At 49.0% G+C, this 24,007-nt stretch overlaps 2 protein-coding genes across 5 annotated transcripts in view; one reads left to right on the top strand and one right to left on the bottom strand.

The window, feature by feature from the left end:
• The window catches only part of LOC122381389 (synaptosomal-associated protein 25-like), a 36,138-nt gene extending 25,858 nt beyond the window's left edge, over window positions 1-10,280 (top strand). Inside the window, exons 4-10 of one of the 4 annotated variants that reach the window (XR_006256522.1) lie at window positions 4,614-4,662; window positions 5,172-5,290; window positions 5,627-5,754; window positions 6,082-6,226; window positions 7,430-7,515; window positions 8,974-9,038; window positions 9,317-10,280. Coding sequence is in view for 3 of the 4 variants with exons in the window: in XM_043365470.1 (XP_043221405.1) it covers window positions 4,614-4,662; window positions 5,172-5,290; window positions 5,627-5,754; window positions 6,082-6,226; window positions 8,974-9,038; window positions 9,317-9,323 (513 nt within the window). In the remaining variant the exon portion in view is untranslated. Of the gene's footprint in view, window positions 1-4,613; window positions 4,663-5,171; window positions 5,291-5,626; window positions 5,755-6,081; window positions 6,227-7,429; window positions 7,516-8,973 lie in introns of all 4 variants that reach the window. The other 3 variants (XM_043365470.1, XM_043365472.1, XM_043365471.1) reach the window with 3 other exon arrangements.
• A 656-nt stretch (window positions 10,281-10,936) lies between these two features.
• Window positions 10,937-23,344, bottom strand: LOC122381388 (phenoloxidase-activating factor 3-like). The gene is made up of 8 exons (XM_043365468.1): window positions 22,951-23,344; window positions 16,160-16,276; window positions 15,555-15,730; window positions 14,965-15,193; window positions 14,359-14,516; window positions 13,823-13,964; window positions 13,303-13,401; window positions 10,937-12,112 (listed from the first exon to the last, which is right to left on the bottom strand). The coding sequence occupies exons 2-8, from the start codon at window positions 16,215-16,217 to the stop codon at window positions 11,799-11,801; spliced, it is 1,176 nt and encodes a 391-aa protein (XP_043221403.1). The 5' UTR covers window positions 16,218-16,276; window positions 22,951-23,344; the 3' UTR covers window positions 10,937-11,798.
• Between the last annotated feature and the right edge of the window lie 663 nt (window positions 23,345-24,007).

The following is a 24,007-nucleotide window of genomic DNA, read 5'->3' as shown; positions in this document are numbered from 1 at the left end:
CACTGTTCCCTTCCACTCTCATTCCATTCCACTCCGCCGGCCGTTCTGACCTCTGCGGCGGTCATCCCCTGTTGCCGGCTATCGTCCGTGGGCCGCCGTCGGCTCCGGGTGACGTCACTGCTCGATACGCCGCGGCGGCGTCTCCTCTGTAGGTCGGTGGGCTCCTCTGACCCGGCCGGCCGCGTCCGAGTGTGGTCAGCCGCGCCTGAGACGGCGGCGTACATGTTACAAAGATGCCAGGTGCTTTTTCCTGTACTGATGGTCCCTCCGAACGAGTCAGCTTAAGTTTCGCAGGTTCCGCATTTGAAATATCAGCTGGGCAAGGATGTTGCTGGATCCATTGAACCAGTAGTAAGGAAATGCGATTCGTTGGCAGGTTTAGTACTTGTGCTCCAAAAGTTTTGGTAGACTTATGTTAGAAATAAAGGAGGCCATTGAAAAGTATTTCAACAGCAGGTGGTTTGGCTAAAACAAGGTTGTAAATATCGCCTTTCTTACAAAACATTGTAAAAGGAAAGCGGTTCGCTCTCTGCCTCAAGGCTGCACTGTTGCGGATCAATTCGGTATGTCAAGCTTGTGTGTTGTTTGACAACCGCTTACAAGTCACATCACATCCGCTTACAGCCTGGCTTTCCTGGCGAGCACCGAGTCACATGTGAACTAGGTCTGGAGACACGACAGTGGAAGTTCTTCTGTCACTGCTGCTGACCACCACCTACATAACATCATCGGCTTAGGGCAGATCAAACGGCACTGTTTGTGTGTGTGTTGGATCTACCGGTCCCTGATGTGGTAGGTCCGTCGGCCAGTCGACCGCCCCACGCCGTGCCGGGGCTCGCAGTGGAGGTCACTGGTGGGGCGGCGGGGTCACTGGGGCTCCAGGTCCGATCGATAGGGGACCGGATGAGGGGAGAGGACCACGGAGGGCCAGCGCAGGTATAGAGGACCAGTGGAGGTCTAGCGGAGGACCACGGTGAACGTCGTCGGAGACGGATTTCATCAGAACGCATGGCAGTCCATGAAGCTGTATTACTAGCAGTACCAATGTGGCGATACAGCACTTTTTCTTGGCCGTCTTACAGCCAATCTCGCCTAGCTCAGCTCACTGATACTTCACTCGCCCACTCACCTGAGACGGGTGACAAAGGAAGCCGGACGGCCGCCTTCAAACAGGATAATGTTTTGACGTGAGACGGGTTGGAGCCTCTCGGGTCAGTGTTGTGGACTTCGGAGAGCTGCTTAGTGCTTATCCCCCCGCCCCTGACGGTTTACCCTACGTCTGCGTCGGTCCCGTGTATGGATAACAGTCTGAGTCACTTATCAAAGGACGCCATTTAATTGCGTCCCAGAAAAGCTATTTCTGGCACCTAAAAGCTGACTCGCCCCAAAATTGGTCCTCAGCACCTATTTGGTGGATTCCAGCACCAATCATGGAAAATGACCTTAATTAGCTGTTTCTGGCACCTATTCATTGGTACGCCTTACTCTTTTTTCTGAATCTGGCACCTAAATGCTGAGCGTAGCACCAATCTAGTAGAAAAATGAACTACTGGCTGGTAGAATCATGTTGTTCTGGTATAATGACCCCTGGAGTCTAGCCTAAAGGTTGCCAGTGCAGCTACACTCTAAGACAGCCCCGTAGTGATCTCAGCATTGTATATGACGTTTAAGTAAGCAAATGATATTGATTTGTTTGAAAAAACAATGTCATTTAAATATTTAAAAGTATTTATTTGTAATGCTTAAACGGCAACATTTTTGTGAGTAATTGTCTCGATTTTGACCATTAAAACGGGTATTGTATTTTTTGACGTCATCAAATAGCTCCAAAAAAGAAATGTAATGTTTTCATTCCGTTCAAGGCCGCTGAAGAAACGCGGGATCTTGCGTGGCTTGCGTTGTCCGTTGTTTGCCGCGCAGAGTTGTGCCGTGGTTGTGCCTTTTTCATCCGTTTCTTACTTATGTCATATGTGTGCATGAAGCTTTGATTTTGTTTTTGGTTATTGTGTGGCCGGTCAGTCAAACGCCCCTGTAGAAACCGGATGCTGCGTTTGATCGAGATGGAGTCAGACGATGATTGCAGAAAGCTAATAATATTGAAAAGAGGGCCGGTTGCGTGGCATGTCTGTTCAAAGTTGACATTTTGCTTTACTCCAGTATATGACCTGAGAGCCTGGCTGGAAGTGACAGATCCAAACTTTTCACGTTAAAATGGCTGAGGGTGCAATAATCTCTAGTCTCTACATAGCGGGCTGGTATAGGAGCGTCTTGCTATGCTGCACCATAGCTGGCTAGTGATTCTCTTTTGACTAGAAATGGCATTAATCATTATCTCCTCTGGCGAAAATGGCACTTGACATCACCGAATGCAACGTTCATGTTGTTAGAATACATAAAATCAGGAAGATTACGCGAATTAGGTAGGCAAACGTGGAATAAAATAGGTGCTGGATGTTTTGGTTTTGGTGCTGAATCAGCAAACAGCAAATACGGAGTTCAACTAGACGATCTGGCAACTTTAGGCTGTGTGGAAGCAATTAGGTGCCGGATTCAGATATTAGGGTCGAATAAGCATTTTGGGGCTGATCAGCAATTAGGTGCTAGAAACAGCTTTTTAGGGACCAGAAACAAATATTCCCCCTTATCAAATGCGGAGACGATATGTCGAACACAGTTGCTGCGGACACAGCAGCTGTCCTCCTGCACTCTGTGTCCGTCGGGGACACTGGGCCTCCACGGCTTGGTGCTCTGACGCGGACTGAGTGCTGGAAAGAGGCCAGCAGATGGTGATGACGGGTTGGAACGACTCGTCCGGGCGGGCAGTTGGAGATCGTCCATTCGGGAATTTCGGGACGGTCATCGTATGATTTCCAGATCAGCAGAGAGCTGTGGTAGTTGGAATGATCCGGCCGGCCACTCCATGGTGAAGTATTTATGAGGTCAACTGGTAATGTGATGTGCCGGCCTGTCAACGCGCCGTGTGCGACAGTCCTTTGCGAAAAGAAATACGAGCCGTGCGGCGCAGCATCCGTCCAGGCGCCGACACTAGCGACATCTAGCGAGATCATTGTAGACACGAGTCATGCGGCACAGCATCGTTTCAGGCGCCGATACTAGAGACATCTAGCGGACGCATTGCAAACGCAGGCGGCGCGGCGCAGTATCCTCACAGGCGCTGACATTAGGGACATCTAGCGGACGTATTGTAAACACCAGTCGTGCGGCGCAGTATCACTTCAGGCGCTTGATGTAGTGACATCTAGGGAGAGGTTAATAAACAAGTCATGCGGCGCATGATGCCTCCAGACGTCTTATGCATTATGCAAGCATCTCTGAAGAACTTACCAATGCCAGAATTTCGTGTACTCGTCTCCACATCAAGAAGCGTCGACCGCTAAAGGTCAGACAGTTTAACCTGCGACACACATCACACATTTACGAGGAGGCACAACACTTCTAGGGAGTCTATTTGTATTCGGCGTAGATCGGAGACCTTCGCAATGGTCTCTGCTATTCATAGCTAGGCAATTTCAGTGTCTGTTGAGCTGATAAGACTGGTCCGTGGTCCACAACTTTTGTGCTGTGCTCCAATAGCTGAGACTGTTTTGGTCAGTTCTATGAAAGGGTTGTGCTGTGCTGGTTTGTGCTCCGTACATGTGCTCGTTTGTCCGATCTGTGCTCTGTATGCTGTGCTGTACTCCGTGCTCTTGTCGTGCCGTGTCAGCGCCTCCGTGTGCCGTTCTGCTGTGTGCACGCTCAGCCCCGTTACGAGCTGTGCCAATGTCCCTGCTGTAGGCCAGCGACGCCGGCATCAAGGTGGTGTGTCTGCTAGACGAGCAGGGTGGTGAGTGACATCAAGTAACCCGGAGTGACACTGGGTGCTGGAGTGGCGGGGCGGTCTGCCGGCGCTGGCCGCGCAGAGGGGGACATATTTGTGTACCGGTGACCTTTGCTGAGGGCCAGCACTGTTTGTGATTTGGTGTGTGTCGGGATTGGTGTTGGGTGACTGGTGATGGGTGATGTGGGTCATTGTGAACGGATCTGTTTTTTTTTTTTGTTCTTTGCTGGGGCGTGGTGCTGAAAACTGGTCGGTTTCCGTTTGTGGTTTTATTCACATCGCTGCAGTTGGGACGTTTGCTACATTTTTTTTTTCGTGTTTAGTCTTCGATTTTATGGTGATGCTGGAAGATATTTTTATTCTTACGAGTAGATCATGGAATGGTCTCCCGCATATCTTCAAAATCGTCCTCTGCTTCGGTTTATTGTTGGGTGTTACATAGAAACAAAACAAACACACACTGAGAATACACACACCGACGGTGGCCAGGGGCCTCACCATTGTTTTCATGCGCCGTCAATCACTGAAAGCCGTCCAGGAATACGAGTATATGTATACTGCGTGACGGATCTATGATTGTTTGCTCATGGAGGCCATTCATTGTTGATATTGATGTGGACTGGCATGCCATTTTCACAATATAGTGTTTTTCAGGACGTGCATGCGATAATGTCATGCACTGTTTATTTGTTTTGCTATTGGTGTTATTTTGTTGCTCGATGCATGTTTTTATTGAAGGATGTTTCTTTGATTTTTTGTTTTGTTTTATTTCTAGAGTCAAGACGTAGGAGCAAAGACGATGGTTAATTTGCAAACACAAGGCGGTAAGCAATTTTGAAGTGTGTCATGTGTACCCATACCTTGTCATGGCATCGCTGTTAGCATTGTGAATAACGCGTCCATGTTCTATTTCTAATGCTCTCATCTCCAGCTTTTGTCTAATTGAGGCATATTTATAATCGGGGTTTTAGCGTGGGTGGCTGGTGTCTTACATGTTAAGTGTTAACTGCTTTATTTTTTTCTAGCATGTGTCTTATTCTGGTCTACGTCATCCGTATTCCTTCCAACATTTTTTTTCGGATTTTGATTAACGAATAACGCTGTCTTTGCCAGTTACCGCCGTGACCATGATTGCTTTCTGTTATCCCACGCTAACCTGTCCTCAAATTCTATAACGTTTCATTGTGTTTATTATGAAAGCAACTGACCTGATGACATTAGCGGTTCATTGGCGGTATAAGCGTTAGCATTTGTATGTGCTGTGGCACCTTCAATGCCCACCCGTATGACGCTGTTCCCCCTCCCCGCTCCTCTCCCATCCCCCCACTTACAGAGCAACTGGACAGGATCGAGGAGGGTATGGATCAGATCAACGCCGACATGCGCGAGGCCGAGAAAAACCTCACCGGCATGGAGAAATGCTGCGGCCTCTGCGTCCTGCCCTGGAAAAAGGTGGGTGCGCTGTCCGGTCAGATCTTCCCCTCAGCTGCAGGGTGTCCCGGAGCGGAGCGGCTTCAGCTCTGCTGGTGTTGCTCCGTTTTTGCAAACGTTGAAAGCAATAGCTTACGTCTCTTGCCATCGCACTTCTTTTGTTGTTTTTACGGATATCGGGTGTTGAACGAACATTCCGTTGTTTGCGAATGCAGTTTGGTTGGAAATAATATCCTCTTATATCACCCACCGTAATACCTTCTGTTTGATATGGATCCCGTGCGAAATGTAGCTCTGCTCCTGGTGCTGCCATCTATGAAGCTCTCTGAGTACCGCTACCTGTTTTGCCGTCCGCAGGGAGGCCAGTTCAAGGAGGACGACGGCACCTGGAAGGGCAATGACGACGGTAAGGTGGTGAACAGCCAGCCGCAGCGTGTCATGGACGACAGGAACGGCATGGGACCCGGCGGCGGGTACATCGGCAGGTGGGTTGTCAGGGGGTTCATAGTGTGGGGCTGGCGACGGTAGGTCGGATTTGTAGTTCCGTAGTCTTGGAAGATAGTAGTTGAGGGTAACACTGTCAGCCATGCTGCGAGCATGATTCTCTGAGGAAATACAATTGAACATGGTGGTGTGCATACAGCGTTCGTATTTATTTATCTGAGGGCTAGGGCTAGATTGTTGTTATTCCATCAATACTTGAGATCTGTCACCCTAAACTCAATCACAATCTCTATAACCATCTCCGTCTCCGCACCGCCGTGGCATTATCCCTCTTCTTCTCTCATCTAACCGTCTGCTCGTCGTCTCAGGATTACCAACGACGCCCGTGAGGACGAGATGGAGGGTAACATGGAACAGGTCAACACCATGGTGGGCAACCTGCGTAACATGGCCATGGATATGGGATCGGAGCTCGATAACCAGAACCGACAGGTCGAGAGGATAAGCGCCAAGGTGAGCGGGGAAGGGAAGCGCTGTGACGATGTGTCTCTCTGTGTGTTTGCGGTGTTGAGGGGAGGGAGGGAGGAGTGTGTGTATGTGTTTGTGTATGCTGTGGAGCTGGTGGCTGGATTAGGATGTGTCTAATGTTACGCAGATATTGCTGAATGAGTGAGCTATGTGTGGATTTATTTGTACTTAGGTTCATGTGTGTTGTTGTCTATCCTCATATTAAATGTGGTGAACTGTGAAGTTTGTTCGGCACAATCTGTTCTTTTCTGTTTAGTCTGTCTGTTTGATTCGGTCTGTGGGGTTTATCCTGGCGTCTATGAATCCTGTCCGGTCTGTATGAAGTATATTCAGCGTGTACTTAGCGTACGTTCTGTGCTATATTGCCCCGTGCCTGGACATTAGCCCTCAGCTGTTCCCCGTGGGCCCACCACGGTGTACATAATGCCCCCTTTCCCCCGCTGCTGCTGCTAATACCCTGCCGCTGCCGCCCGTGCTGCATGCCCTCCCGTTGGCGGTGGCCAGCTGTAGCTCTATCTCCCGCCGCCCCTGTATGTCTCCATGACCGTGTCTATGCCTACCACTATCCTCACTATGTGTGTGTCTGTGTGTGCCTGTGAGTGCGCCCGACGGCGGTGAACGCCTCAATCTGTTCCGCTCGCACCCTTCACCCCGCCACTGCGACCGCCGGCACCGTTTTGTCCTCTCATGGCTGATCTGCCTGTGTGTGTGTCTGCTGGTAGGACTGCACCCCCACACCTAACCTCAACCCCACCCTTCGGCTCAGGCCACACCCTCGCCATGGCAACGCTCATAACACGGAAATACAACTAGGCGTGTATTTGCAGTTTGGTTTGGAATACGTCCATTCTGCAGTTATCATAGTTGAGCGATAATAGTTATGATACCTTCCGTGGGCTGAGCGTGGTCAGCAAGCACTTATGTCTTAGCTGACGCCTTGTTATCATTGTAAGCTGGCTTTTGCTGCTTCATATTGGCACTCAATCCTCCGCTGTCGTCTTTCCATATCAACCAAATCTCCCCCTGTAAATTACATCATTCTCAGGGGAAATATTTTTATCGCTCCTTTGCTTCTTGTTTTCCTTCCCCTCTCCTCTCCCTCTATCGTGTATGTGCGTCCCCTTCATCCCCTGTATATATCTGTACCCCGCCGCCCTCCGACACAGCGCCCTATCTCTATGTCCGTAGACCGCCTCCAACGAGGCACATGTGTCAGAGGCCGCCAACCGCGCCGGAAAACTGTTGAAATCAGCCTAGACGAGCCACAAATGCCGGTATTGCGCGGAGCGTGCGTCGGTAGTGCCCATAGGGATTGTAAGCCTGCCCGCCGCTATGTTTGGCTCATCAGAGTTTAGTAGTTGTGTGTTGAGTTAGGTGTATTGTTCTAGCCACGAAATAGATAGGCACAGATAAGTGTTATATGTTTTGGTTTATTTCAGACTCGTGTTATATGTTTTAGTTCATTTCAGGCTTATCTTTTTCTTAAACACGTCAGAAATTATCTACCGATCATTTATTGCGTTCATTTTGATTTCATCTTGCTTCTTTAATGTTTGTTTTTCAAGCTGAAAGCAACTGATGCTGTTGAAAAGTTTTCTATCAATCCCACTGAATATGTTCGTTATGTTTCAGCTCTTCCAGTGAGTTTGTAATCCTCATCCAACCATATATCGACTTATTTTGTTTCTTTATGGTCTCATTTAGAGTCCGTACTAAAGCTGAGGGTATAATAGCGTTGATTGTTCAGTATCACATAAATGTACATCACTTTCATTGCTTGCTAGATGCAGTCACAATAGCCAATAGGTAGTTTATTGACGTTGCTTGAAATTTATCTGATGATAAAAACGGACAACAGTTCCAAAACTTCTGCGTAATACGTAATGAAGTGATAAAAAACACGATTGGACGGCCATCCCGCATCTGCATGAGGTTATCACGGTAGATTGAAACCAGGTCATTAGGTCTTCTTTATTCTTTAAGATAGTGCGCCACGCCAACCTGTCCGATCCCCCGTACGGCCTGTACTGTGGCTAGTCAATGGTGTCGAATCCCCTATGTCGTACAAGGTCCTTGTCCGTGCCCACTGCCCAGCACTAGACAGCCTCTATCTCACAACTGTCGGTATTCCTGGCTCACTCAATTTTGCCCCTTATTAGACCTCAGTGTAGGGTGTCGCTGCACCCGCTGCGTCTCGTCCTCTGTGGCTTCTTGTGCCCGTAGCTGTCTCCCCTTTCTAACCCGTTACCTGTGACGTCAGTTGCCTGCGCTTTCGCTGCATGTGCTTCCCTAGCGCTTCGCTTATCGCGATATCGTCTGGTCCTCAGTGCATGTGTGTATCAGTGTATCCGTCCACGTGCTGGTATGTTTGTCGTGCTTCATGCTTCAGAAAGCCCTGCCGTTGTTGGACCCGCGTAGCATAGTCGCTGACCTATGCTGACAGACTAGCTGTTGACTGTGGATTGTGCGTTCATGTTCTGTTCTCAAATTATTGTAATTGCTGGTATATTGTAGCAGACCTAATGCAACTGTTCAGTCTCTGAAGGCGAGCAATGTTCAGTCTCTGTTTCATATTGTCACTGAGCTGCCCGTGAGCCGGCTGCTGTTTTTCGGAAATCTGTCCGTGTTGTGTACGCTGCTCACGCCGCTGCGAGTGTCGCGTCTGTCACCACCCGTCCGTCACCACCGGCGCCGTGTCTCGGCCTCTGACCCGCGCCCCGCCGCTGTTACAGAGCCAGTCGAACGAGGCCCGTCTGAAGCTGGCCAACGACCGGGCCAACAGTCTGCTGAAGAACGCGTAAGGCGGCTCCTCCCGTGCTCCCTATCCGCGCTCTCCCCGCTCTGTCCCTCCGGGCGGTCGGCGCTGCTCGGTGTCCGCTGTCCGCTCCCTGTGTCTGTCCTCTGTCCGTGCCGTATCCCGGTCTCACCCCTCCCCGGCCTGGCAGTACGCAGTGCCGATAGATTCGGCCTGGCAAGTCTCGATATCCTGTCGCCACCGCTTGCCGTCGCTGTGCACTGGTCCTGCCCTCTATATAGCCTGACTGCAGACCGGCGCTCTCCTCTGTTCCGCTTCAGCAAGTGACTGCATCTTTCCCCTGTCCTGCACGGCTGCCTCTGCCGCTCTCAGTCTCTTCTGTGGACCAGCACCACCGCCGTCATCAACAGGATCGCACATCGAATTCTGCAGCCGCCGGGGGGCCCGCGCGCGCTGTCAGGACCCCGAGCTCGAGAGCCGGGCCGAGATGGCGGCGGCGGTGAAGAAACGGTCATCAAAATCGCAGATAACGACTTGTTTGTTACAAACTGTAGGCGAATTCGTCGCGAGTCGGCGTGACTTGTTGCTTCTGCATCGCGTGTTGTCGCGTCATTCGTGTTGTGGTGCCGCGTTGAGGCGCTTTGAGCCCGTTTGTAAGCGTTAGGTAGATGACACCATAGTTTGTAGCACACACACACACACACACACACACACTTCCACTCATACACTGAAACGTTCCGCCGTTCAGCGTTGGTCAGAATCTGTGATGGGTCGACACGCAATAGAGATGGCGCTTTCCCGGTCTCGCCCGCCCCGTCCGCGGGTCGGGCGGGGCTGTCGCTCGGGACGGGCGGTTTCCTCCGGCCCGGTGGCACCGTTTGGTTCGGGCGGCCGCACCGGTCGCCGGCCGCGTCCCGTTTGGTTACCTATTTTGATGTATTCAAGTGATAATCAGAGTGTTGGCTGGCGGACTTTGTTGCCTTCTAGCGGGACGGACAAAAGACCAGGCCCGCCAGCGGGCAGTTTCGTTGTTTCCGTATAGCTGGTAGGCGTTTTTAATGAGCTATTTATTGCGGCGCGCTCGATTGGCAGGCTGTAGAGTAGTGTTTGCACATGTCTATACGGCGTCTCTGTATAAAGTGTACATAACCCGCTGGTGAGATAGGTGGCATTCCTCTCTGAGGGGGGGGGTCCCCTCGGTCCGCTGGCTGCGACCGAGGTTTGTTGAGGCGAGGCTTTACGGAACTATACTGTCTGGTTTACAAATATAACCGCTATAACGGATGCTGTCGACTGTGGGGCAGCGGGAGTTGGGACGAACAGTGCAAAATAGCTTCACCAAAGACGGTGATTGAAGAGGGAGGTTGAACTTGTCACAAAAAATATTGTGGTTTCTCTCTCAAGTAACTCATAGACGGCCCACGCAGTTGCCGGCAGGATGAAAGCGTTCGTAAAGTCGCTCGATATGCTTAATTTTAAATGACATATAAACCTCATTGAGGCTTGGCATTTTTTTTTTTTTTTTTGAACGGAAGTTTGCCTGTGTTCATAAAACGAATATCCTTTAATTTTCTTACTGGTAAGTCTTCATAGAAATTATAATTTAATTTATCTTACTGGCAGGATTATTTTATCGATCCGCAAGGTCAGTGAAAGTTGATAGTAAAGTGACATTGTTGAGATTACACTCAGACATAGCCCCTTGCGACAATCTGCTTCGTTCGATCTGCAGACTTCTCGATAGGTTCATGCATAATTCAGACATATCGAACGTCCGAGCACCAGCTGACTTGTCTCCGTCCTGCACGGGGTGCACACACCCGTCTTGAGCTCACGGCCACCAAATCATGAGACTACCGAGTGCGATGTCCCATCCTTCCCGCTGCAACTTCCCGGCGACCAGGAGTCCCAGCAAGACATCCTCACATCAGCAAAAGCAGTAGGATGTAAAAGATGTATTACAATGTATTTCTATGAACGCACGCACTCGTAGAACCAAGCCGAAGCAGCCCACAGACCTGCACCAGCAGAGAAGTGCGCGTTTGCACACAATGACTGAAGCACTGCGCAGTGCTCTAGGCAATGCTGCTGTGTGAACGCGGACCTAACCTGTGTTGCATAGCAACCTCCAATAAAAAAATCGGCATGCGTGATAGTAAAAAATTCAGCTATAAAACCGGCTCGCTTGAATATCGAGGTCGTTATTGAGTTCTCGATCCTGCTGGCTTCACGCTCGAAGAGTGAAAACTCAACTCTACACGTAGCTTCCATCGATGGCTATATGGCTGGACAATATCGCAATCCATAAGACGTAGACTCGGCTCGATTCTCCTCAGATATTTACACAGCCCGATACATCGTCCAGCGTGCGGCGTTGTATCCTCCCCAGACAGCACAGGCACACAGTTCTCTGATAACGTGGAGGTCGCACAGGACAGGGTGACAGTGTCACAGTATGGGAGCTTTGCCGCTATTTCACTCCTCTATCTTTATCTCATTTCTCACAGTGCGGAAGGTGGCTCCCTTCACTATGCTGTCCCTAGTGCAGGTATTCTGCCTTCGTTCCATTTTTTCCTCTAGCAGGCGTACATCGTCAACAAACACACACACTCTCGGGCATAGCGTTTACCTCTTCAACTTCCTTCTTCATTTTGTCCTTACATTACCGTGCCGTACCTTCCTAATATGTCTCCGTTACAATCATACCACTCGACACCCCTTGCATCCCTCTCCCTCTTCTCTCTACTCGCCCTCCCTCCGTCCTCTTTCCTCCCTCCTTTCTTCTACCCTTTTTACGCCCTCCTAGGGCCGCATGTTATCCATGATCCAGTTGAGGTACTCTGAGACACGGGTGTACACTCCGGGCACATTGGCCGTGCCGCAGCGGGTCACACCGAACGAGACGACGCCGACGGCGTGGTAGGGCGGCCCGAACCGGGTAGTGGCCATCAGGGGGCCGCCAGAGTCTCCCGAGCACGAGTCTTGGCCGCGCGCCCCGCCGGCGCACAGCTGCGTGGGCCCGATCTTGGCCTGGTTGCGGCGGAACACTTGCGAGCAGTTGTTGGCGTCGAACAGAGGCACGTTGACCTTCATCATGACGTTACTGGAGTCGCCGACTAAGGGGGGAGGGGGGGGGCCGTCAGAGGTCTGCGGCTCAGGTTAACAGCATCAGTTGTCGAGGTAATGAGACATTTTTCCTCATTGAGCTAGTTTTTTTGTTAGGGCTTAACAGAAAAGAAAGCAAGTACAGATAAGGTTAGGGGAGATCCGTGTAAGACGCCCAGGGTCGGTAAGAGGCCCCATCGCTTTTTTTACCAAACCAATAATGTTATTTATTTTTTAATGTTCTTGTAAAGCAGAAGCCCTCTTGAAACAACAACTCACGAAACCTGAGGTATCAGGTGCGTCGCAGCGACTTTTGGTAAGCCTGTTTCTGTTTTTGCCCCTTTACTTGCTAGATATATGCATCTTTATCACCCTTATATATCTGAAAAAACAATGGCTATCAAATGCAATCTTTTCTCATCGAAATTGTCACATGTTAGCTTCAGAATAGACCATGTTCTGGTGCGCTGCAAATGTCTCATAAACCATAAATATTGTGGACGTTAAAACACTGTATTTTTTTAAGAGGCCCTCCCTTCGAGGATGATAAAACGCCCCCCGATAAAAAAACGCCCCCGATGCTAAAACGCCTGCACCTGCGGCAGGCGTGGCATTCTTTTTTCAAGGAGTTTGTTTTTGTTTCTTTTTTTCTGTTTCTTTTCTTAGAGGTTATAGGTACAATTTTCGTTGGTCATCAGCGTTTGGTTGTGCTAGTTTTCGCATTGTTCGAGCGCTTTGGAAGTGTTATTGGTTTCGATAACACCGTATTTGCTTAGCTTCTCGAAATAAAAGGCCTTGCAGCTGTGTTCGCAAAGCGTCTTTTACAAGTCGACTTGACTTTTAAAACGCCCGAGGGGGGGGGGCGTCTTACCATACCCATAGTGTAAGAGGCCCTTTTGCAACTTTTTCCAAAATGTTAAAGTTTACGGTTTGTGTACCCCCTAGATTCATTTTGAATGCAAATATGTATGGGAAAATGATGCATGCTCACAGCGCATGCACACGTTAGCGCTTAAATATTATCAGTTGTCTAAAAATAGTAACTGAGCTTAGGGGGGGGCCTCCTGCACCACTCTCCCCTATTTGCACCTAGCATTCGCCAATCAGTTGTGCTTTATTCCGCTTCGTATTATGACATCTACCTCAAAACGTATTCCAAGATGTGTAATAAGTTTCAATGGCTCGAGTACCATCAACTTACATGCTTCCGTCAGTCCGAATCCAGCCACCACGAACTTTTTGTCATCGAGCGGGTCCTTTCCGAAGCTTCCGAACGGCAGGCAGATGGGCCGAATGGCCGCTGAAAATGGAGACACGCTTTGTCAGCAAACAGTGACGGTACGAGCGAGGCATGATTGCGAGGAAAGTTGTATCACGGAAGACCACGATAAAACATGAACATGATAGAGTCGTAATGTATGACCGAGCTTGTAGGTTTTATGGTGAGCTTGCATATTATTTGCTCATGGTTGAATCTCATCTTATTTAGGTATGTGCACATGAAATACCCTCCTACACAGTCTTTCGGCTAATACTAAAGCAGACTCATGGAAACATTTGTTATCCAGTCACATTTATAATATTCTTGTAATGTTCCGACCTCTTTTCGATTACATTTACAAGACCTCACTACAGATAACAAACACAAATATGTAAGCATAGCATCTTCAACCTCCCCACAATGCTCATGCACCCCATAATTTCCCTGTTCTACAACTCACAGCCGAGCGCCTGGTCGTAGGGCCTGTCGAGCCGGATGAGCGCGATGTCGTTCCAGAACCTCTCGGGGCTGTTGTAGTCCTTGTGAGAGATCACCTCCTCCGGTGTGAAGTCCTGCACCGGGCCCGTGCACTCGCCGTTGATCTGCCGAAGGACGCGGGTGGATGTTGAGTGGCTGCTTTGAATAACATCAGTCGTTTGCCGTATTTTGTTTTTACAGATCATAAGCTGGAATTTTTGTTACAGCCAGCGCTTTAATACCGGCACTTAGAGCACGGTGGCCTGAAAATAAATCTGAAACGCCCGATGCGGCAGCACATACCACCTCACCGTGTAGCACCACCTCACCGTTCGAATTGTGCAAGTCATGGTGCCTGCTCAGTGCTCGCATCGCCTGAGTCGACGACCACAAAGCCCCCGCACTCTGAACTTGCGCCCCTTTACTCGCGCCCCTTTTAACTCGCAACCCTCAAACTCTCCTCCCCCAACTCACCAATCTAACTCACTCCCCTCCCAAACGCACACCCGCTGTACTCACGCAGTCCTGGTCCGTGGTGAGGTCGTGCTCTCCAAGCCGCAGTTTGGCCAGTCGGAACTCTGTGGGGAGGCCGGTGACGCAGTGGGCCGCCGTCAGCACGTAGCGCTCGTTGATGAGCGCGCCGCCGCAGTTGAAGTCCACCTCAGCCGCTCCGGACCCTGCAGGGAAACGCCGAGATTGGTGATATTGGGGGCTGTTACGTACGATTGTGGTTAACGCTGGGCTGTTCAAGTGATGCAGGCAGACACATACTGGTACAGGCACCGTGTCTTTGGATGGCATCGTTTGCACACAGACGCACTTTACAGATTCCAACAGTTTGGATGAGAAATTAAGACATTTTGCACAGGTTATAAGGAATAAACAACACAACACAAAAACAATATGCTTTGAAGTTCAAAAACAATTACTCCAAATTCTGCTGACGGCTAATGACATCACCAAATACCCTTTGTGTTGCTGCCTCCATTGACCACTTTCCACCCGTACTTCCCGTGATCGTTACCAAGCGGCCAGAACCGCCCGCTGCCCTACCGGGAACGCCACGTCAGGCGGGCGGGCGAGTCACCGTCCCTCCCTCCCTACACTCCCTTTGCCACCACTTACTCTCATATCCGAGCATGGCCACCCAGGGGAACTCGCCCAGGTCGGCCACCACGCCGCCCACGATCTTGATGGTGAAGTCGGATGTGCCGCACTCCAGGCGACTCGGGTCCGGCAGCAGACCCCGGTTCGGGTGGCGCTCTGGGTCGCCGGTGAACGGGCCGCTCGTAGGAGGTCGCGTCGGACGGGTCGGTGGTGTAGGTGTGTCCTTGGCGCAGCAAACCAGGGGTTGCTGCCGAAACGGGCGGGGCAGTGGTCAGGCGGGTGGTGGGTGGGACTCGTCTGATACGATTCAGAGGCTAAATCCGTATGTGAATGGATTTAGTTTTGCGTCTGTGAGATGCAGCCAGCATGACAATTGGCAGTCATTCTTCTCTAGCGAACTTTGGATAACTAAGATTGATGAACATGCAATTCGATATGTGATCAGCTATGCATTATGCATACGCATAAAATATGCAGGAAAATGAAATTATATTCCTTATCCTGAAGTCACAATGGCTTTTGGCTATACTGATGTCAATGCCTATATGCTGCCGACAATGGATGTGCCTTTGTGGTCCATTCTAATCGGTCAGTATTCGACAACCCACCCTGCCGCGCTGGCCGCAGACGCTCCTCCGGATCGGGTTCAGCTCGGCCGACGTCGGCCGGCTCCGGAGGATCTCCAGGAAGGCCGGACACTGGAACACATCGTCACACAGCCCCTGCCGGCCGAGGTAGTCGCGGCAGGACGCCGGTCCGCTCGACTCCCCGCCGAATGTGATCGCTGATGAAAGAGAATAGATATTTACATTAGCAATAAACGCTAAACAGCCGTGCGTTACTACCTTTTGATATAAGAACGTGATAATCAACGCTAAAAAACGTTTCTCCAGTATTCACAAAGGCATACCTAAATGACAGGCAATACCGAAGAAAGCTATTAAAGCTAAATAAAATACCATTCATGCAAATTGGAAATGCAGCAATCCGGTATAAATTAAGTAACGTCATGTAACTTCGCTTTTATCGTTAGAACCAAGCCAGCTGAACGTGAACAGGGATAATCCGATTATACGATAACAATGCAAGGCAGTCAGACGAGTGATGCGCGCTTCTTGGGACCGTACTAATTCATGGTGTGCAAGGTCGTATAAGCAAGCATGCATAGATGAAGTCAGAGAACGGCTATCGCTGTCGTTCGCATATTACGCACCCTGTCCGTTGGCAAGCGCCACGCCCGCCAGTAACAGGGCCGCTGTAGCCATCTGCATTCTGAGCTTCTCCCAGCTGTCAGCTCACGATGTAAGAACGTTGATCACTCTGGTCCCAGCTGGTGATAGAAATGAAGAAGATCGTCAGTGACAGAGAAAACAGGGATAACAGCAATATTGGCGCAGTGAATTGTATTTCGTTATGGGGTAGGTGAACCGAACAATAGATCTGAACCTGGCGTCACTATATAAATAATTCAGCGAGGACTTGGAGATGAGGACTGCCGAAACTTGGAGACTGCAGCAAGCCACAGCAATGTATCACCTGACCGGTGACAACTGACAAGTGAAGAGTTCGACAGAAGTACAGATAAACGTACAGTAGTCAGCAAACAGAAACTGCACCGGCATACACCAACACATGGAAACTGCAACAAAAGCACAAGACACTAACCCTAGAAACGCGTGACAAAGATGGCCGGCATTGAAAGACTGCAACACGGGCACAAGAAAGCAGCATTAGAAAGGAAACAGTACGAATCACAAGAAGTGGGTTCGTGACTGTGGCCAGCATGTTATAGATACTAATTTTCTTGTGTACCTACGGCTGAACATAATTATCCGAGACCTGGAGACTGCAGCTATAGCACAACAGTGTAGCACCTGACCGTCGCAAACACTTCGCAAATCCAACACGACTCGTCGCCTGTGATAGAAAGTATGTGCCTATGGTTGTGCCACTGTTTTGACACGGTTTTGCAACATGCGAGTCGTATAATGTTCAAAACAAACTGGGCGCGTTCTGAGCCGCTCTCGTTCTTCGTGCTGCTTGGTGGAAACCGGACGGGATACCTTCAACTAAAGTTTGGCAGTCGATAATAATTACAGTCATTTCGGAATTTCCGCGACTGTCACAGGACAATGACTGATGAAACTAATGAAACATATGTATCTGTATGTACATAACCTACATAACCTATAATGCTGTGGTAGTTCAGCGTTTGCCTGTTTGGTGGTGTATCTTCTAATTTTAGCACTGCACAATCTTGATGACAATGTCAGTGCTTTTTAGTTTAGTTTGCATGTTTGAATGAACGGTTTTACAGACTTGGAGCCCACGCTGAGCAGAGCTTGTTGAGCAGGCCGCGACCCCAACCGTGCGATTGGGCAATGGGGTTTTGGGGGAATTGTTATGCCAAAATCAAGCGTACTCATTAAAGCCGGAAATAATGGACCCCATTCAACTGATAAACTGTGTGCAGCTGCTCTCACCCATCGCATACCGACCCGTCAGGGGACATTGGTACTTGTATGCTGAGCGCCGGAGCGACTCGAACCCGGGCTCTCATGAACCAGCCGGAGGTCCAACGCACTTCCAATTGAGCTATGGGACGGACAAAAGAGTGGAAGAGACCTCCCATGAATGTAATTATTGCTTAATATGCGGCGGATACAACATGCAACTACATACAACAAAACAACATGTGACAAATGATTCATGCATAAGTGTAGGTATAAACAACACATCACACAATGCACGGATGTGTAATGTGTTCCATTACAATGGTTCAGTACGCTATTCAAGCATTCCCGGAAATGTCTGATAAAAAGTTCACGTTTACCGGTATTTCATTTACACGAGCTTCTATTCATTTATTGTAGGTATTTGCCTATCAAAACCACTCATTTTCCCTTTTAAAGACCTTGTACGCAAATGTTAACTGCACAGAGCACAAACGTAACCTTCATTAGGCTAATCACACTTAAATGTTTCTATTCCGTCTCAGCTATCTTTATTTTGATGGCTTTGATAAGCTGGATTGAGCTGCAGCTATATACCAAAGAGAATGGCTCTAAAAATACTGCCAAGAATGTCATTGCTTCCTAATGCTGAATTCACCTAAGAAGCTGCTCACCTTGGCAGATAAGTCATGGCATATTGTTCCTGGTTTTAATTTGAATGCTTGATTAGACGGGTATGTACCAAGGCCAGTGCATGGTTTTGCCTGCAAGCTCCCGAGTTTGTGTTCGCGGTCGATGAATGTCATTGCTGCAGTCGATTCAAGCTACTGCTGCAGGCCGACATGCCTCAGCAATCTGACCGCGTAGAGTAAAGTCGTCTGTGAACGACATATGCCTAAATGTGCAATATGCATGTAGTTGAACATGCAGTCTGCGTCTCAGGTGTAGAAATGGCTGGGAATATTTCTGGGGAGTAATTTTAGTCTCTTAAAAACGCAGTCTGCCTGTGATAATCACGCAGTCTATACCCGTGAGGCAGCCCGTTGTTACGTCACGGTCTGGCCGTGATCATTACAGTCCATCCGTGACTCAGTCCGTCACGGTCAATCAGGGATGTTCCGGTGGACATCCCTCCCCAGTCCCCCTCCCCTCCCCAAATCCAGTGGGTCCGATCTTCCGTCCGGTGAACCCTAATCTCCCCTCCCCCAGCACGGCTGGCTGCACATATCCGCCAGCTTAGATGGCATGTCCTTGAGCCAGGGCCGACTGCCGCGGCCCGACCGATCGCGGACAATCTACCTGCAGAGACACTAGCAAAACGAGTCTGAATGAGGACTTCTTCGAGAGGAAAAATGCTAATATCATCGAAAGTAATGCACAAGCACCAACCGAAAGGTTCTCGTGAAGTGATGGGGATGGGTTTCACCTAAGCAAACCCAGCATTTGCAAAAAAATGTGTTATAATGTTTTCCGCATCATTCGATACGGTCAAAAAATAAGACTGCGAGTTCAATACATTGCTGCCCACTTCTCCATTGGAAACTGCAGGTGATCTAATAGCGCTCGTGTTAACGACGTCACTTTATTCGTCGCGAGATAAGTCGAACTTTCAAATGTCACGGCAAAGACAACAACACAAGGATAGCTATAGAAAGAAGACGGCATGGCCAAACGTCAATGTCTCTTCTATGCAATTTTGTCCGGTCGCCAGGGATCTAGTTGTTGCTAAAGCACGAAGGAGCGATGCAGGCGGAGCTGCGATCAGCAGTGACTATTTTTGGCACTACTGGTCCTGGAAATATCATCTGATCATTCGTTAGCACCTAACTAGTAACAGACGTTCTACGATTGGATTGCTCGTTACGTTTTGGTTTGACGACGCCATGACATAAATCAGGCTTTGTCGTTTTAATCCACCAAAACTATCTGATTATAGGAAAGCTAGGACCCTGACTTTGCAGAGATTATCACATTGACATTGACACAGCAATATAAGGGCATATCATCTACCAGGGACTGGGTGGATACTGAATAGTTAGGGGTACCGTAAAGTGGGGCTATTTGAGACAGTGGGGCTATTTGAGACAGTTTTTAAAATGGCTATAAAATGAGGAGCGTTTGAATTTTATGTGATATTTTTGCTCAGGAAAGTGTGGAATCGAGCGGTAAATCGCCTGAACAAAAATTAAGCATAAATTTCAAACGGTTTTTATTTTATAACAATTCTAAATACTGTCTCAAATAGCCCCACTGTCTCAAATAGCCCCACCTTACGGTAGGTGAAGGTCTACGGCTTTAGGGTAATACCCAGTTGACCTTGTCTGACCGACAAAGAATAAACATCACGGATGTGGAGGCCTACAGCTAAACATCGCTTCGGTAAACCTATATCCTTCCGAGTGAACAGCATAATTTTCTCTTATTCATAGTTCTCGTTCATCAGGGTTCTATGAAGTCCCAGCAGTTCAGTGCGTGGTTAAATCATCAATCTACGACATTCAGCATATCATATATAAAATAATGAACCTATAATCATGAAAGTTGCGAGCGGGCAGTAGCTGCGGCATTTGGCAATGTTGTCATGCGGCAGTTATGCTGACACCGTGCCCGACGGGGTTGCTTTACAGAGCTACGAATCGTATTCCTGGCTCTGCCAAACTGCGCATAAGTCCCACGCTGCAGGAACATTACTCATTTTTATATGAAACATCAGGTTCTCAGTATAGGTTAATCAGTTCCCATGCGTCTTGCATAAAGGTGTCTGCTATGCTATCTACGAAATCACAGAAATGTTTTGGGTTACGCCATTGGCTCACGACATGTATGAACGTACTGTAGCAGGCGATACAAACGTTTATTTCTATTTTTCGCTCAAATTGAGCGTGTTCGGTGTTTGTCTACTAATGAAGTTTAGGTGACATTTGTTCGAATGAGATTTCAGATTTGTTCAATAAAAAATTGCACATACAATTCAGTTGATGCAAGCCCGAGGTCAGCTTATACCTCTAAATTACACCACTTTTAGCCGGCTGGGTCGCCGTTCCGTTAGCAGCAGTTTGCTCTGTGCACATCGTCAGACAGCAGTCCATGTTCTCGAAACGCTGATACCGCTCGCGTCAGCCGAATCTAGCCAATCAGCGCGCCGGATCCATCCCCGTCGGTCTAGCCCTGCACCGGCAGCCCTGCCCGCCCGCGGCGGTTGTGTTTGTGTTTGCAAATGACTGGTCATGTGCGGCCGGACAGGAGGCTCCGCGGGACTCAGGGAGGGTGGTGGATCACCGCCAGACCGAGCCCCGTACGGCCAGCTGCGGTCAGACAATGCGAAACAGGTGCATTTTCCTCGCAGCAATGACTAGGCTAATGTCGAGAACACCTTGCATTACGAGGTTTATCTATGGTGTACCTATATGGCAATAACTACATTCATTTACTTATGAAGGTCAGCGCTACATCAGAGAAACTAATAGACATTACGGCTTCGATAAGCTATATAAACAGACGGTACGAGTTGGTTATTCCAGCAGCATTCACTGCGCAGCAGTGCTAACTGCTTCTCGCGTCAGTAGCACTTTCAGTTTGCATTGTGACTTGTCCAGACAACAAAGAAAAGCGTCCGCATTATGACGTCATGTTCCAGGGAAATGCGCCAAGTCTATCGAGAACAGCTTAACTAGTTAATCCGCCTTGTCACCTGCACATGACATCATAAACGCAAAGGTTGAGTAATTGCGATTGGCGAGACATGTTTTGCAGTTTGCACTGTCTGTGCCACTGAGATTAGGGACAGGGAGCCTTTCCTTGTGCAGATAAAGGCAAAATTACTGATAAAGGCACTGGGAGTTTTTTCAAATTGTAAAGACACATTTTAACATCACGTCCGAAGACATTGCGGCACCTCACAAATATAAGTCACAGCGGTTCTATAGGTATGTTTTGTGACCAATGCAGGTCCAGAGTTTGAGATGCGCAGCGCTTTTAAAACCTTTCTTCTCGTGTTCTTGGGTCGACTATCTCAAGGCTTGAATGATAATCGCGCATGACAAGTTCTTGGAATGAGACGCAAAAACGAAACAGCGTTTAGGTTCTGTCTCCATTGCCCAGTCACGAAGGTATTCACTGCGTATGAATGATGTGAAAATCTCCTCGCTTGCATAGAACATCCGGAAAAACAGCCAGGTCGCGGCCCGGCCGGCAGGCATTTGACATTGAACAGACAAGCCACCACCTCTGCAGGATTAAGTTCTGGTGACGTCTGCAAGGCCCGTCAACCCGGTCCGATGGTGTCACACTGTTTATAAATTGTAGGTATCTGCCACTCGTTATGGTCCAATTGTCGTGAAAATACCATTGAGCAACACGACTGAACTGCGTTGTATGTACAGGCATTTAAATCTATCCACTAGCCTGTAAACGGCAAAGTCACGCATGTTGTGAGTAAAACAAAAAAACATTAATGCACAAGTCAACGATTTCGGTGAGTCATCACGGCCAAAGTGTACAAAAACGCAATTACTTTCAACCGTCAAACAAAAGAACCTTCTCATTGTAGGTCCCAGGACTACATTCCAGCCTCGAAGCCCTTGACGTATTCCCACAAACGATAGAACTGGTTTCGATTCAAATTATCCTCCTTTGCATATGCACACATACACAAATGATATGCGTTATCCATATTCTCTGCAGCCAAGGCGCCTGTTGTTCATAAATAATCAACCACAGATAGGTAGACAACTTTGGTGCACTTGTTCATTGGTATACAAGACAAGTCAAGGTGTCTCCAATCACCATGCAGTTGCATTGACAACCGTGATTCGGCGCACTGCATCTGTTGCTTGGGAAGGGAGAGAGAAGGAAAAGAACAGATAGAGGCAGGCATACTAAGCAACAAGGATGAGAGTCGACTTCGAGAGACAAAGAAACGGAGAGAGAGAGAGAGAGAGAGAGAGAGAGAGAGAGAGAGAGAGAGAGAGAGAGAGAGAGAGAGAGAGAGAGAGAGAGAGAGAGAGAGAGACCCGTATCAAAGTGGACATTCAGAGAAATTACATTGTGTTGAGTTTATAATGTAAATTGTCATTTCAACCATGCGATTCAGATAAAAAGGTAACACCGTCACGTCTCTAAGCTCGACTGAATACGTAACGTGGTTGCCAGGTGACGGCTTCTCGGACAGCATGGTAACTAACTATGCTACTCTTCTCTAACCAAACTTGTGTAATCAACTCATTCATGCAGCATGCTATCGTATTAGATGAAAGGCTAATGTAGCCACTAATGGCATCTATTGATACCTACGTTTGAACTTCAGCGACTTTAGCATCTAGATTCGTTTGAACTTTAGAACTTTAGCGAAATATCCGGCGTTTGAGGAATATTTAGTTTTCCTCAGCGAAGCCCGTTTTGAAAACAATTAACTTTTTAGAGATTTATTAACCTGAGGAAAAGAATAATGACGCTTCGGCAACATCATATTTTCTCAGAATGAGCAGACGACAATAATCACAACACCTGCGCGGGTATCCGCAGTCGGTCGGTGGCCGGTCGGCCGTCTCACCTGGTCAGGTCCCGTCTCTGTCTCCGTCTCCGGCAGCGTCTCCTGTCCCCGTCTCCGACAGCGTCTCCTGCCCGCACGCCGAGCTCGACTGGTCTGACCAGCCGGCCGGCCGACAGCCCTCCTCCCTCGCCCGCTCGACGTCACCGCTCGCCGGGCGACCTCGCTCTCCCCTGCCGCCGGAAAACCCGGTCGTCCAGACTCCGCCGCCGAGCTGTGACGTCACCGATGACGTCACAGCGAGCTGCTGGGCCCAGGTGCGCCGTCAGGTACTCGGCGGACCTGCTGAGCGGTTCAGAGCGGGACTGATGGGACCGGAGATAGTCCCCGTCAGAAAACCGAGTCCGGCCCGGCTGGGGGTCGCCGGCTCGTCCCGAGTCCCGACCCCGCGAGCTTTGTTTGGTCGAGGCCGGAACTGAGGTGCCTGACCTCGTATTGTGAAACGAAGCCACGAGCAGTGAGCATTCAGTGCGGACATGACGTCACGGAATTCCCCTGGAAAAAACGCCGGAGGCCGCAGTAATCAGTTTAACATAGCCACGCATAGGTAATATACAGGTAATGCACTCCGTTCCCAGTTGATGTGGACATATTCTGGGTATCGGGGATCCATGTGCGTGACAGTTGCGTTTCGTGACGCAAGTAGCAATTCTGCTGTTTGAGGCCCTGTGGAAATTGTAAGGTACCGGCTTCAAGACAGCGGAAAGAATTTTTACAGCTCGTGGATATGCAATGGGGGGGGGGGGGAAGCGATGAGCTCGAACAGGACAGGCTGCAATTACGAGGCCCGTGGTTCGAAAATACCAAATGCTTCCTCCAATGTTCCTCCAAATTCCTCCTCCAATTTTTAATGAGATGTATTGAAAGTACCAGACTTCGGTAGCTTACCCACATAGAGAAAGAGATCGATATCAATCTCAAAGGATCAGGTTTTCATATAGGTCGCTCTAGAATTAGAATCTCAACATTCACATAAAACTATGCTTATTCGTGGCTATTTCCAAGGTATGACGTTTAAATGTGAATGCCTCGAATAATGTTCAGGTTTTCATATTTACAT

This window comes from Amphibalanus amphitrite, unplaced genomic scaffold, assembly GCF_019059575.1.
Source record: "Amphibalanus amphitrite isolate SeventyFive unplaced genomic scaffold, NRLGWU_Aamphi_draft 000119F_arrow, whole genome shotgun sequence".
Lineage (NCBI taxonomy): Eukaryota > Metazoa > Arthropoda > Thecostraca > Balanomorpha > Balanidae > Amphibalanus > Amphibalanus amphitrite.
The sequence above is the reverse complement of the archived record's forward strand: the minus strand, read 5'-3'. Positions and strand labels throughout refer to the sequence as shown.

Bases quoted from the DNA above. Each gene is read 5' to 3' on its own strand.
- LOC122381388 (XM_043365468.1), bottom strand. From the start codon at position 16,217: ATGCAGATGGCTACAGCGGCCCTGTTACTGGCGGGCGTGGCGCTTGCC. The intron at 14,517-14,964 runs GTAAGTGGTGGC...GTTTCCCTGCAG, and splicing joins GGCCATGCTCGGATATGAGA to GGTCCGGAGCGGCTGAGGTG. The intron at 13,965-14,358 runs GTGAGTACAGCG...GTCCTTCGGCAG, and splicing joins TCACCACGGACCAGGACTGC to ATCAACGGCGAGTGCACGGG.